General features: G+C 35.9%; 1 protein-coding gene across 2 annotated transcripts in view; it reads left to right on the top strand.

Annotated features, from left to right (window-relative positions):
• Positions 1-14,630, top strand: part of vps35 (VPS35 retromer complex component) — a 29,658-nt gene extending 15,028 nt beyond the window's left edge. For both annotated transcript variants that reach the window (XM_059350344.1, XM_059350351.1), the window contains exons 10-17: positions 748-896; positions 1,841-2,048; positions 3,467-3,622; positions 4,313-4,435; positions 4,535-4,714; positions 7,003-7,242; positions 8,989-9,132; positions 12,155-14,630. In XM_059350344.1, the coding sequence (XP_059206327.1) occupies positions 748-896; positions 1,841-2,048; positions 3,467-3,622; positions 4,313-4,435; positions 4,535-4,714; positions 7,003-7,242; positions 8,989-9,132; positions 12,155-12,334 (1,380 nt within the window). In that variant the 3' untranslated portion in view covers positions 12,335-14,630. The remainder of the gene's footprint in view (positions 1-747; positions 897-1,840; positions 2,049-3,466; positions 3,623-4,312; positions 4,436-4,534; positions 4,715-7,002; positions 7,243-8,988; positions 9,133-12,154) is intronic.
• The last annotated feature ends 755 nt before the right edge of the window (positions 14,631-15,385 follow it).

Here is a 15,385-nt window from a genome sequence, read left to right as displayed (position 1 = left end):
GGACACTCTGGGTTTTTAGGATCAGGAAATTGAATAGCCTGCTGAATATAAAATTAATTTTATGAACTTATACTTATATTTACCTAAAATATTTATTAAATAATTATTTTTAAAGGATTTTTGCATGGATGCTACTTTTTTAATATATATTTTAAAATCTCACGCACCCCCTGGAGTGCCTTCACATACCACCAGGGGTACATGTACACCCATTTGAGAACCACTGCTCTAGATGACCTTTCAGTGGTGTTGCATTTTATCTTTGTGTATCAGAATGCATGATCGGGCCATATTGAGGGGGGAAAATAGGGCTCCAGCAGTGTCACTGCTTGGACCCCAAAAAATGCTAAAATAGGTTGCCAAATCTTCTTTGGAGGCCATTAACATACCTGGGCCCACCCCACATGCATCTCTGGACACGTCACAAGTACGTTGATGGCATTTAATGCATCAGAAACTCAGGGTGTTGCCCAGCAACAGTGCTACTTTAAAGAAAGAGAGGACTTCAATAGATCAAGGAATCTGTTTAAACAAAACCCAAAGATACAGCAGCAAAAGGTGAAATACCCAGATATGTCACATTTGCTACTCTTTCTTGTGAGGTGTAAAAAGAGAGAAAAACCCCTCAGGAATGATGAATCTTCCAATTTTTGCTCTCCATATGTTTTCAACTTTCTCTTCTGTCAACAACTAACAGCATGATTGTCCAGGTTATTGTGAAATGAATTTCTGATTCTTCTTCTTCAGTCTCGCCAGGACATGCCATCAGAGGACGTAGTCTCTCTGCAGGTCTCTCTCATCAACTTGGCCATGAAATGCTACCCTGACCGTGTTGACTATGTTGATAAGGTCCTGGAGAGTACTGTGGAGATATTCAACAAGCTCAACTTGGAACAGTAAGTCCCCAAAGTCCTGTCACACTCAGCTTTAACAATACAATCATTGTCAGTGTATGGGTAAATAAAAGAGGATGCTGGGGCTCCAGGATGGAAAAGGAATTTTTTTTTTTCTGATAATTTTATTTCCAACATGTAAAAGTCAACAAAAACACTAAAAATAAGATAAAATAAAAGTGAAATGAAAAGAAATATACAATGGGAGAAAAAAAGAAGAAAAAGAGAGAAAAGAAAAGGAGAACAGGTCAAACTTGTACATGCAACAACTCAGTTGTTCATTTCTATTAACAGATTCAATTAAATCATTCATGTTCAAAAGGGAGTAGGAAGAAGTGTACACTTATAATTTCCTACCCCTTCTCCTCTGCTTATTATATTATTATTATTAATACTATTACAGATAATATTATAATTTATAGACTATCTTTATATATATCTTTTGTATTTAAATATCTTTACATATACATAATTTTCCATTTTTTCATATTCATATGCATGCACGCATACATACATACATACATACATACATACATACATACATACATACATACCCAAATTAACCATACATATTTGTGATCATCATCCTAAATCTGAAAACAAATATAAATCACTGTTCTTCCTCATTGTTATACCTCTGGAAAATATTGTTTTTGTATGTCTTCTTGCATTGAAGAATATTAGTACTCTGTTTAAGTTCTGTGTCCAAATAATTTCACAGTTTAACCCACATATTGAAACGCACATACCCTTCCTGGTTGTACGAAAGCAAGGATTTTTAAATTTGAGCTCTCCCCTTAAATCTGACTGATAGCCGCCTTAAACATTTTTTGTATGTTGTCTGGAAGTAAATTATTTTTTGCTTTTTACATTATTTGTGCTGTGTTGTATAGCAGTTGTCTTTTCCCACTAAGGTGTCACACTTCTACCTTCCTTCCTTTCCGTAGCATAGCGACCAGCAGCGCCGTGTCAAAGGAACTGACCCGTCTGCTGAAGATACCAGTTGATACCTACAACAACATTCTGACTGTGCTGCAGCTCAAGCACTTCCCACCTCTCTTCGAGTACTTCGACTATGAGTCACGCAAGAGCATGAGCTGCTATGTGCTGAGCAACACACTGGACTACAACACCACCATTCTGGCACAGGAACAGGTTGGATTCCTTACTAAAACCTAAGCAAAAGGACATGGCCGCTCCTTTAGGATGTAGCATGCATCCATACACCACCTTGGCCTCTACACCCTTCACTGGCACTGTACATCTGCAGGGGACATAAATCAGCACCACACAGTTAAACTCATTCAAAAGGAGTGCTGGATGAGGTTGCAACTGGGTTGATGAGGCGGGTTTATCATTCAACTTTTGATTGGCCAGCAAAAGAAAGATTCCTTGTTATGCACTTTACAAATACCAATGGACATTATTATTCATACGATAATACCATGTTTTCTCATCAGTAGGGTCATTTCAATATCGCCCAACTATAGTTGTGACTTGACAATTGTTGGTAAAGACCTTAAGTTGAATATCTGCTTGACTCAAGTAGTTGATGAGAGTTTCATCACAGGAAACGATGCTTGTACATAAGGCTGGGTGATATGGACCAAAAGTCATATCCCGAAGTATTTAGGCTGAATATCGATAGATATATCCCAATATTTTTATCGCAAAGTAAGAACAAATCTTCAGTCAAAGTTAAAGCCAAATATGACGTCACAAGTAGTTTTATTGAAACCGTTTATTTAAGTGAACATAAATACTGTATAACAGGAGTACCTTTTTTAAAAATCAAAGCTCCATTAAGTGCACATATAAATAAAAAAAACATCTTAAATAAAAATAGCCTATGAAATATTATAGGCCAATCTTTTTCTGAAATAAATTTATATGAGAAAAAAGTAACAAACATTACAAAAGAAACGACATATGCAATGTGGTCTAATGCCAAATCAAAATTAAAAATATATCTATATATTTTTTATATCAATATATCGCCCAGCCCTACTTGTACATGATCGAAGTCCTTGGTTTTATTCACCAAATAACCTATTTCAGTTCACTTTGTGATATAGAGCAGCAGTAGGCTTGGGATGTCATTAGAATTGAAGTTCCCTTGACTTGTGGTTGCTTAACATTCAGCTATAAATGAAGCACTAATAATATGTACTAGAAACATCTGTAGCCTTTCAAACCCTGCCAATGTTAACAGTAAGTCACTGCAGCTACACAAGCAGCGATAACCTAACTTCCAAAAAGAACCGTTTTTGAAGAGTCAGGAGATAAAAACTTTACAGATATCGTCTTTATATGCACGCACTGAGAAGTATGTGTCCAAGTAAGTACTATTGAGAGAGAAATAATAATTATTTTTAAATTTTTGCTGCTGTTCTGTGCAACAATAATGATCTTTCTGTTGGACTGGCAGGGTAAAGTGCTGACTAAGGTAGATTCCACAGCTCGCAGAGTGGTTCATCAGTCAATAGCAGGAAGGAAATTTGTCAAAATATATCAATATCAATATCAAAACTCCTCTCTCTTTCTCTCTCTCTCTCTCTCCATGATTTATCTAGGTCGATGCCATCTTGAACTTGGTATCCACATTGATACAGGACCAGCCAGACCAACCAGCTGATGATCCTGATCCTGAGGACTTTGCTGAGGAGCAGAGCCTTGTGGGGCGTTTCATCCACCTGCTCCACTCTGAAGATCCTGATCAACAGTATCTTGTGGGTCTTTCCTCAAAATTAAAGCAGCATATTAACCCTTTGATGCACAACATGGGTCTAAAGTGACCCGACTGACTTTATATGTTCTATATCTTTGCGATAAATTAATTTAATCATTGAGTATTCCAGGTTTTCCGAAATTGACTTGAGAAAAAAGTATGAAGGGAAAAATGGAAATAATGATCTGTTGTAATGAAAAAACAAGATATTCAAAGAATACTTTGAATATTCAATCATGAAATAAATTGATTTACAAAGATAGAGCAAAGAAACACGCAGCAAGCATGAAAGAACATGGAAAATGAATGTGGGTCATTTTTGACCCATGTTTTGCATTAGAAGGGATGTCCATATGTTGTGCATCAAAGGGTTAATGACATAATTGTATACGTACAAAACTGCTACTGCTGTACTGTGTTACTGCTGACTGATATGGTGTTTCCTTTTTATTTCCCATTCTTGATCAATTCAGACATGACATGATGTACTGTAATGGATTACACGATGTTTATTGAGCCATTTTTACTTTACAGAAATGAATCTAAGCCATTGGCCATTTAAAATAACCCAAAACTCTACAGAATGTTTTTTCCTGTTTATTTAACTTTCTCATCTCAAACTCTGACTTCTGGATTGAGTGACCACAAAGTGTTTGCTGCTATTCATTGATCTTTCTGTGTGTGTGGGCAGATTCTGAACACAGCCCGGAAACACTTTGGTGCTGGTGGAAACCTGAGGATTCGCTACACACTCCCTCCTCTGGTGTTTGCTGCCTATCAGCTGGCCTTCAGATACAAGGAGAACTCTTCATTGGTCTGCAGAAACATGCCTTTTCACTACATCTCACATGCTGTATTTCTAGTTTTCTTCTTAGTCCTGTTTCCTAATTATTCCAAATGTGTCTCCTAACAGGATGACAAGTGGGAAAAGAAGTGTCAGAAGATCTTTTCCTTCGCCCATCAGACCATCAGTGCACTTATCAAGGCTGAGCTTGCTGAGCTGCCTCTACGACTCTTCCTGCAGGGAGCACTGGCTGCTGGAGAGATTGGCTTTGAAAACCACGAGACTGTAGCTTATGAGTTCATGTCACAGGTACAGTGTTTGATAAAACTACATTTCTTGAGCCTTCAGGCTTATGCCGTGTCAGAGGCTACAGAAGGGCTGTTTCCACTAGCGGGCAATACCTGGAACAGTTAGCACTTTAGCAGTACAGTGTGTATGTGCTGCTGCAGGAGGTGTTTACTTAGCGATCTCTGTTTGTTTACAACAAGCACCGGACACTCTGTGCACAGTTAGTGATGCCAGTTAATTCGCAATCGCTATGTTTATGATCAACGGAGAAGCTGTGCATAATTAGCCATGCTGGTTTGTTTATGATCAGCTGCTGATGTTGTGCACAGTTAGTGACGGCAGCCACAGTTGCGTCTCCCGTGTTTAATCCGTTGTGACGATGGAAAACCATACGTCACCTCCAGAGTCTCTAAGCCCCCCTGGGGGCCTTTTTGTAATGGAGACACGCAGAGTGAGAGGAAATTTGAGAGGACGTGGTCTGAGACTTTCCCGGTGGCCACTCTTCCCCCTAAAGGAAACACGGCCATAGTAAAAGTAGCATGTCTTTGATCCAGAACCACTTAAACTAAAACACAGGTGTGAATGTAACCCGAGTTAATAGAATAATGCCTATTGGCACCTTCCTAAAGAATGTGGTGTCTGATTCCTCCCAGCAGAGTCTTTCCTCTCTGCTAATCAGCCTCGTGCTGCATTAGATAAGTACACAGCTAAAACAACCAAAGAGATAATGGAACAGGCAAACATCAAGCAGAAGAAAACACTGACTGTCAAAAACATTGTATTTAAAGTCCCTCAATATAACAGGAAAACCTATCCCTAATGCAATATTCACAGGAAATTATCTATTCAAAATTTTATCGAAATCACTTGTTTCACACTAACATCCAGTAGTTATTGTATTCACTATTTGGTATTAGGGCTGCAACTAATGATTATTTTAATTATCGATTTAATCTGTCGATTATTTAAACGATTAATCGATGAGTTGTTTGATTGATATTTTTATACATTTTATTGACCAGTGTTTCCCAAACCACAAGATGACGTCCTCAAATCTCTTGTTTTGTCCACAAACCAAAGAGATATTCAGTTTATTGTCATAAAGGAACAAAGAAACCAGAAATATTCACATTGAAGAAGCTGAAATCAGAGAATTTGGACTTATTGTCTTTAAAAAGCTGCTCAAACCAATTATTTGATTATCAAAATTGTTGACGGTTAATTTAATAATCGATTAGTGTTCAATTAATCAAATAATTGTTACAGCTCTATTTGGTATAATTGTAAAGTTTATCTGTTGTTCTCTACTGTTATTGTTATGCATCAAATATTTTATGAACTATCTCTAAAATGTCACTTGGTTAGGGGTAGGGTTGTCACAATACTAAAATTTTCAACTCGATACCGATACTCAGGAAAATATTCGATACTCGATACCATTTTCGATACCACAAAGATAAAAACAAAGATCCCAAAATTGAACAGAAATATTTTTATTAACCCATTTAGGCCTAAAACGCCTGGAAAAAATGTCTGTAAAACCTCTGGGCGATTTTAAAATTACCCCCTAAAACCTGAAGTTTTTCTGGAAATTCAACAGAAGTGTCAACACTTCCTACTAAATAACAGATTTTTCAGCCTCAGTAGCAGATAGAAATTAAATTCAAAAAGTATTTGAGAGCTTATAGCTGTTATATCTGAGCTCCCTCCGCTATAGTCGTCTTCCGCCATGATTTCAGTTGTGGAAAAGTTCCATGATGCATTTCGACATTCCCACACTGAAAAAGACTGAAAATAGGTGGAAAAACTACAAATTCTACAAAACGACGTATCCACTTTCCCGGCTTTAATGGTAGAATAACGCAACAGCGCTCCCGGTTTTAATGGTAGTGTGGTGTTAAATGTGGTTATGCTTTCCAGGCTTAAATGGGTTAATTTAAGTAAACGGCAACATGTAAAAATGAACAGAACCACCGGTTAAATATTTATAATAAAAAACAGTTGTTCAAAAAGAAACTGCAACTATGATAACAAGCTTCAGATACTCGATACTTTTGAAAATGAGTATCGTATCCAGATACAACGTTTTAGGGTTGTCAAAAGTATCGATACTCAAAAAAGTATCGATACTTTGGACAACCCTAGTTAGGGGTTGTCACTTTATAGCAGTTACTTTGCTGAAGCTCCAGTACATAGTGCAGTAATATTGAAAATTCTAACTGTGACCAAAGCTAAAGGTCAGATATTGCAGATATTACCTTTAGCTCTCTTCTTGTCTAATTGATCTTCTCCTTCCCCTCCTTCTGCAGGCCTTCTCTCTGTACGAGGATGAGATCAGTGACTCTAAAGCCCAGCTGGCAGCCATCACACTGATCATCGGTACCTTTGAGAGAATGCGGTGTTTCAGCGAGGAGAACCACGAGCCACTGAGGACTCAGTGTGCGCTGGCTGCGTCCAAGCTGCTAAAGAAACCCGACCAGTGCCGAGCTGTCAGTATCTGCGCCCATCTCTTCTGGTCCGGTCGCAGCACTGACAAAAATGGTGAAGAGGTATGTTGGAATTGTTTTCCATTGATGTTGCTGTTTTTTGCTTTATTTTAAATGTACTTATTAGGACCGGGACTCGATTAAAATAATGTATCTAATTAATTAGAGGCTTTGTAATTAATTAATCTAAATTAATCGCATTTTAATCGCATATAAATATTTGTCCTGAGAACAGTAAGAAGTAATTTTTGCTATTAAGTGTAGCAATAGCATATTTAGAAAATTTCTAAAACCAACCAAAGCGTTCTCATCAGCTTCTTCCTTCATGTTCACTGTGGTTTGTTGTTGTCTGAACTCATGAACGCTAGTCGGTGCTCCAGTATAATCGGTCCGCCTGAAACTCATCCAGTGAGAAACGTTCCGTGGTGCAAAAATAAGTGCGATTAAAATGCGTCAATTTTTTTAACACGTTCATTTTTGTGTTATTAATTAATCTTAATTAATACGTTAAAGTCCCGGCCCTAGTAAAAATATTTATCTTAAACACACTATGGTGTATATTAGATAAAAGAGCATTTTTTAGGTGCTAGGGGTGCAAACCCTGAAGTTTGCCATTTTGTTTTGTGTAGATTTTTTATGTGAACTCTTTCCAAACTCCTCCTAGAAAGTTTAGAAGATTAATTTCAAAACTGGTTAGGATAACCCTCCAAATTATGGGAAGCTAAATTGCAAATATATCAAAAGATTATGCCATTGGTCATGTGATTTTAGGCACATTATGAAACTTTTCAAAACTCCTACTACAGAATTAAACAGATCCGTTTGAGGTTCAGCAGAGTCTCAAGACCTTAATGATAGAAAACTGTGATACTTTGGTGTCCGACGTTCATCACTGCTTGTAGCTTTTATTTGTGTGTGTTATCTAGTGCCACATAGTGCTCACAGGAAGTGGTAAAAATAAAATACAGGTAACAGTTTAGATAAGGGAACACATATGGAACACATAAGGGAACATTAATTAGTTGCTTATTAGCATGCAAATAAGTAACATATTGTCTCTTAATTAGTCATTATTAAGTAGTTATTATTGCCTTATTCTGCATGGCTTTATTATGCAACCAGTAAGACATTAACTAAGAGTTTTCCCTCAATAACCTCAGAATTGTTGCTTATTAGTAGTAAGTAAAGAAGTTGTTGTATATGAGTTATAATCTTAATATGCTTTAGTTTGTATGGACTTTATAAGTCTCTACATAGAGGTGAACAAAACCATGGAAACGACTAATAGCCACCTTCTCCAGACCTTTGACGTGACTGGTGGCTCCTTTTGGATGAGAATTGGTAGATTGTAATGTCAAATGCAATGTCTCATAATTAATATAATAAATAACTCGGATACAACAACTTCCTTACTGACTACTAATAAGCAATAATTCTGAGGTTATTGAGGGAAAACTCTTAGTAAATGTCTTACTGGTTGTATAATAAGGCCATGCAGAATAAGGCATTAATATAGCCTTAATGTAGCCAATATGCTACTTATTTGCATGCTAATAAGCAACTAATTAATGTTGAATATATTATGTTCCCTAATCTAGAGTGTTACCAAAGTGCAATATGTCACTATAATTTCATGCACTACAGGAAAACATTTTATGTTGTGTTAAGTCCACTGTTTCATCAACCATCAATCTTTTCTTAGTTTATATAAAACTCTCCCAGTAAGTTTGCTAGATGATTGTTGTGACACATTTAAGGTTAATCCGTTTCCACAGCTGTCGTTGCTAAGTACCGCTTTTGCATTTTTAGATCCGTGATGGCAAGCGGGTGATGGAGTGTCTAAAGAAAGCCCTGAAGATTGCCAACCAGTGTATGGACCCATCACTGCAAGTCCAGCTTTTCATTGAAATCCTCAACAGATACGTCTGTTTCTACGAGCGGGAAAACGATGCGGTAGGTCACCACAAATGTCTACGTATTCATGGTAACGATAGCTGTGTTGTCACTGTCAGGTTTTTTTTTTTTTTGCATACTCTTAATAACCAAGTTACTGTTGTCAGTTACCGGTTTCTAAAATGCCATGTAAATGAGAGAGCTGATTTTTCCGATATTGGTAGGGATGTAACGATCAACTCAACTCACAATTTAATCTGATCTCATATTTTTGTGATCAAACTGAGAGTGATGACAAATGTGTCAAAATGAATCCTTTTTTATCTCCGACCAAATCAACAAAATATATTTTCTGAGGCAGGGTATATGCAATAAAATGCATGTGTTACAACCCAAGTGTGAGTGTTGGGGTAAGGCAATGTAACACAATGCCGATGTACTCAGGCAAATAAAGATATTTATTGATTAACAGCAAATGTTAACAAGAAGTAACAAAAAGAGAACCTTCTTCAGGCTAATAACATGATACAGAAGTGAGGCAGTGAAGAAAGGGCTGCAGGTGGCGCCTACTCATAAAACAAACAAACTAAAACAGTCCTCCTACCTCCATTTTCCCCCACACTATCTTTCTATTCAAACACAATAAAAAAAAACCTCTGGCTTGTAGAACCTGATAATGTAATAAATTCCTGATAATGTAATAACCCCGATAATGTAATAAAAATCTGCACTTGAGTCCATTGAAAATGTAATAAAACCTGATAATGTAATAACTTCCAGATAATGTAATAAAGTGCATTTCCCAATAATGTAATTCACTTTTTACCAATAATGTAATAACACCAAGCACCTTTAGATTTCAAGAAGCTGTTGAATGCATTTGATAACTAACTGAAACTATATTTTGTGGTTACAAAACTAACTAAAACTCACTAAAATGATTGTGAAAATGTCCTTCGTTTTCGTCTTTGTCAACTTTTTTCATACGTAAACCTTTTTGGTTGATATCAAATCTATTTCATCTATCTGGTTTTATGACTTAATAAACTTATTGGAGCTGAGATGGATCAGACAAAGGAAATAAAGGAAACATTTATTGTGACTTTTTTTAATCTGGCACCCAACAAATGCCCCATTACAACAAAACTAAACTAAAACAAAGCATTTTTAAAACTAACTGAATTTGAAAACAAAAATTCACAACGAAATTAAAACTTAAACTAATGAAAAAAACCAAACTATTATAACCTTGGAATGTATCGCAATATTTCTTTCATCACACTGATTTAAATCATCATGTTTGTAATGTGGATAAGCAGTCTCACAAAGTATCCTTCTATCCATAGTAATTACAGTCACTGCTTGTAGCTTTTATTAGTTGACTGGGTTGACTTGGTCTATTACAGATGATCATGTGCACGACAAAGATATTAGACATGGACTTGCTTTGGTAGTGATCATTACATATAGAGAACATTTGTTCATTGAATATTTACAATTTTGCATTGTTCACATTAGGGCTGCAACAACAAGTCGATAAAATTTGATTATTATAAGTGTTTGCAACAAATTTAATTATCGATTTCGTTGTGTTGCGCGATTATTACGCCACTCAATAAGTCGCAGGGATGTTTGTGTATAAAAAAAAAAGTTGACTGGAGCGCAGAGCAAAACGGAGCAAAAAACAAAAAAGGACAGACCATCGGAAAGACGGAAATAAGGAAAGAGCAGACGGAGTAACGTTGCTCTGCGACATGGCGGAGGCATTAAGTCATCCAAGGTGTGGGAGTATTTCACACTAAACAAACAGAAAAGGTGTGTTAATTGCAAAATATGCAAAAACGAGTGTAGTGTAGAGAACAACTTCTGACGTTTAAACAAATCATGTTAAGTTTTTTTGCACTGTCAGTTCTGTTTATGGAATAAAAGGTTGTAAATTATTTTTTTTATTTTTTTATCCAATAAATCGAAAAAATAATCAACAGATTAACCGATTTACTTAAATAACCATTAGTTGCAGCCCTAGTTCACATCCATGTCTTCTCAACAGCCTCTTTTGGTGCATTGTTGCCACTAATTCTCAATCAGCAGAAAAGTGACACTGGCAGAAGGAATGTGCAGTGCATCAACCAGAGCTCATGCACACGCACCACAAAACAATAAGTGCAGAGCAAAGTTATAATAGTTTTGGATTTTTTTATTAGTTTAAGTTTTAATTTCGTTGTGTTTTTTTGTTTTCAAATTCAGTTAGTTTTAATTCGTTTTTAGAGTGGGTTTTCTAGCTTTATTTCGTTTTTATTTTTTGGAAAATACTTAGTTTTAGTTTAGCTTTTATTGGTTTTAGTTTTTTTGTAATGGGGTATTTGTTGGGTGCCAGATTCAACAAGGTCACAATAAATTTCCTTTGTCTGATCCATCTCAGCCCCAATAAGTTTATTAAGTCATAAAACCAGATAGATGAAATAGGTTTCATATCAACCAAAAAGGTTTACGTATGAAAAAAGTTGACAAAGACGAAAACGAAGGACATTTTCACTATCATTTTAGTTCGTTTTGGTTAGTTTTGTAACCACAAAATACAGTTTCAGTTATCGTTTTTTTTTTTTATTCTTTTTTTTTTTTAATTTCAGTTAATTACATTTTTTTTTAGTTCTAGTTTTCGTTATTTTGTTAGTTTTCCTTTTTTCACTATAATTTTAGTTAGTTTGGTAACCGCAAAATACAGTTTCAGTTAGTTATATTTTTTTTTAAAACATATTTTTATTTCAGTTAACAAAAATGTATTTTCAATTCTAGTTTTGGTTATTTTGTTAGTTTTCGTTAACTATGATAACCTTGGTGCAGAGCGACGTATAAATCCACTGCGTTGTAGCACTTCTAGTGTCCAAAAACTCCACAGGGTATCTTTCCACAGCTTCTTAAGTATAAATGTCTTTATTTAAAGGGCTAATAATTTCAAATGAGTATGGGTATATTAGGAGTTTGGTAGCTGTGTTAAAACACAGACAGTAACATCCATATGATGTAAATATCACAATAAAATCAACAGCTCTAACATGTCCCTCATCCTGTTCCTGTCCAGGTGACTGTCCAGGTATTAAACCAGCTTATCCAGAAGATCAGGGAAGATCTTCCCAACCTGGAAGCCTGTGAGGAAACGGAGCAGATCAATAAGCACTTCCACAACACACTGGAGCATCTTCGCCTGCAAAGAGAGTCCCCTGAGTCTGAGGGCCCCGCCTATGAGGGCCTGGTCCTTTAAAACTGTTTCAGGTTGGAAGGATGAGAAGTCCATCCATAAATATGTCACTATATTATGAATATACAACAGCACACACTCACAAGAACACACAAAATCCCATTCTGTAGGCCGGGGAAAAAAATGTTACGGAGAGAAAAAATAACTTTTTGGAACCTGGTCTCGCAGGAATCCGTGAAATAGCCACGGATTCGCTTAACTCAAAATCTGTGGAATAGCCACGGAATCACTCAAATTTCTGTGAAACTGACACGGATTTCACTACAATGCAAGTTAATGACAGTCATATCCCGTGGCTATTCCATGGATATTTTTTCCTATTGGTTTGTTCCAAGTCACGTGACTTTCAAGGTTCCAGCGGTCAGAACAAAAAACATGGCGGACAGTTCTCTCATTTTTAGTGAAAAAAATCAATATTTTGACTTAGTTTCTGCATAAAAATGGATTATGATTACATTTCTAGCGAGAAATATGTTTTATTTTCTAAATATTCACTCAGTGAATGTACATAATCACTTTGTATGTTGGAATAGCCACGGGATATAACTGTCATTAACTTGCATTGTAGCGAAATCCGTGTCAGTTTCACGGAAATTTGAGTGATTCCGTGGCTATTCCACAGATTTTGAGTTAAGCGAAACCGTGGCTATTTCATGGATTTCTGTGAGACCATGTTGACTTTTTGATTATTAATATTAATTTTACTGCATAATTTCCTCTTGACTGTCCCTCTGTAGCAGAACTGGAGATGTTACATTTTAAAAAGCGTGTGCCAGCAGCCCTGCACTTACCTTCAGTGTGTACTTGTGGCAAGTCGTAAGCACCATTCCTTATAAATTCCTGCTTGACTAATTTGTCTTAAGCCTGTATCATTTAATTGTTAATAGTAGACTTACTAGCTGTAAAAGGCTTATCCACTGAACCATCTCACTTGTTCACGTCTCTCCATATTGAGAAGTGAACGTATTAGCGTGAGTGTATAACGGCTACAGGATCTAGTAGTGGTGTCACATCTGTATTGCATACGAGCTTGTTTCCACCCCTAAATAATCAATAACAGTAAGTTATTCAGGACGGCTTTCTGGTCCCAACCAAACTGAACACCAGACAAATGGAAGCATATGCAAACTTTGGCCTTGTAGAACCTGATAATGTAATAAATTCCCGATAATGTAATAACCCCGATAATGTAATAAAAATCTGCACTTGAGTCCATTGAAAATGTATTAAAACCTGATAATGTAATAACGTCCCGATAATGTAATTCACTTTTTTACCCATAATCCTGATAATGTAATAATTCCCCAATATTGTAATAATTTAACAGCAGACCACCCATTACTTGAGTTCAAGTCCTGATAATGTAATAATTCCCCAATATTGTAATAATTTAACAGCAGACTGCACTTTATTACATTATCGGGAAGTTATTACATTATCAGGTTTTATTACATTTTCAATGGACGCAAGTGCAGATTTTTATTACATTATTGGGATTATTACATTATCAGGAATTTATTACATTATCAGGTTCTACAGGCCTCACAGCAATGACGTAACACTGTTGTTCCCATTAAGAACTGAGGAATATTTTAGAACAGAAAACCTTTCATTTCAGTTAATAATTGTGAAGCCTGGCACAATCCTAAGTTCTTCTGCCATTCCACCTGGTTATATAATTATCTCTCAAATCTCATAATTTGAAGGCGGGAAATTTGTCATCATTTTTAAAAGATCTTATCCTCTCATCATACATCAGCTGTGTTTCTTTTTAGCAACATCAGATTTTTCTCAAACATTTTATGGACATTATATTTTACGTATTTGTTTATTCTGAACTCCTCACAAAAAGACCAACCGGTTCAGAACTGCAGCATGTGTTTGCATGGTTAAGCGTGCTTGTACTATAAGGCCTGGTTTTCAGTTTACTTTATATGGATCCCACCAACTACAATGTCTGACTTTTTCATTATTTTGTTGATCAATGAGATTCTGTTGCTTTGTGACACTGTCATTTGGGATTAATCTGCTATGGGGGGCGCAGAGATTCCTCATGATTGTATGGTAGTTGACAAGTTGCCATAATGAGTAACAGTAATGTACACCTTTGCTGCAGCATCGGACAGTGTCTTCTGTTTTTTCTTGCTTTGCTATTGTTGATTTGTTGGAGGCCGTATTGACCGATTTCTCTCCCCTTTTTAAATCTGTGTGTAAACCAACTTGTAAATCAAATAAAGAAAAACAGATTAAATAGCAATTATCATTGTCATTTGCTGAAATAAAATTGAAGTTAACAATACATACTTGCATTTCGTTAATTTTACATACAGCATATGAATAACATGTTTTGTTTTTTTTAATTATAGCTTCATGATTATTTGCACACTAAACATATGTTCCAAAAAATCCACTAAAGTCTATGAATATTGTTTTTAACCCATTTAATCCCACTGGTCACAATAGTGATCTTGACAATATTTCTTAATTATAAGGCTATATTCCTGCAGAAATTTTCAAACAAAGCTGCCCTGAGCCAATGGATGTTCTCCTCCTCCCATCAAATTGGAAATGTCCAAAAGTAAAATTGGTATGTGTTTAACAATAAAGTAACAATGTTGAGTTAGACCGATAACTGCTTTTCTTTTTGTTTGCTCTATGTATTGTCCTCTCAGTATTCATATTGATATAGTTGTATATTTGATAATGTAGGCCAAAGTCACACTAGAATGTTATTCTAATGGCAATGTTGGAGACTACCAGTAACAAAACTCTACATTTGTTAATAACTGGAAAGGGAAATATAATATTTTTATGACTGCATAGGAGAAATATGTTAATGTAGTCTATAAATCAAATTTAAAAAATCAAAATTACTTTATTTATCCTCGAGGGATAACTCTGGTAACTCTGAAGAATGAGACAGCCTGATGGGTAAATGTTAGCTACAACATCTTGTCCCACCAGTCACTATTGTGACTGAACATAAAACACACTTTTTCACCTATTATTCCATGAAAATCTTTTAAACAAATGGTTGATTATTTCCAAGGAGTA

This window comes from Centropristis striata, chromosome 2 (assembly GCF_030273125.1).
Source record: "Centropristis striata isolate RG_2023a ecotype Rhode Island chromosome 2, C.striata_1.0, whole genome shotgun sequence".
Classification (NCBI taxonomy): domain Eukaryota; kingdom Metazoa; phylum Chordata; class Actinopteri; order Perciformes; family Serranidae; genus Centropristis; species Centropristis striata.
This window is presented reverse-complemented; position numbering and strand designations above follow the sequence as displayed.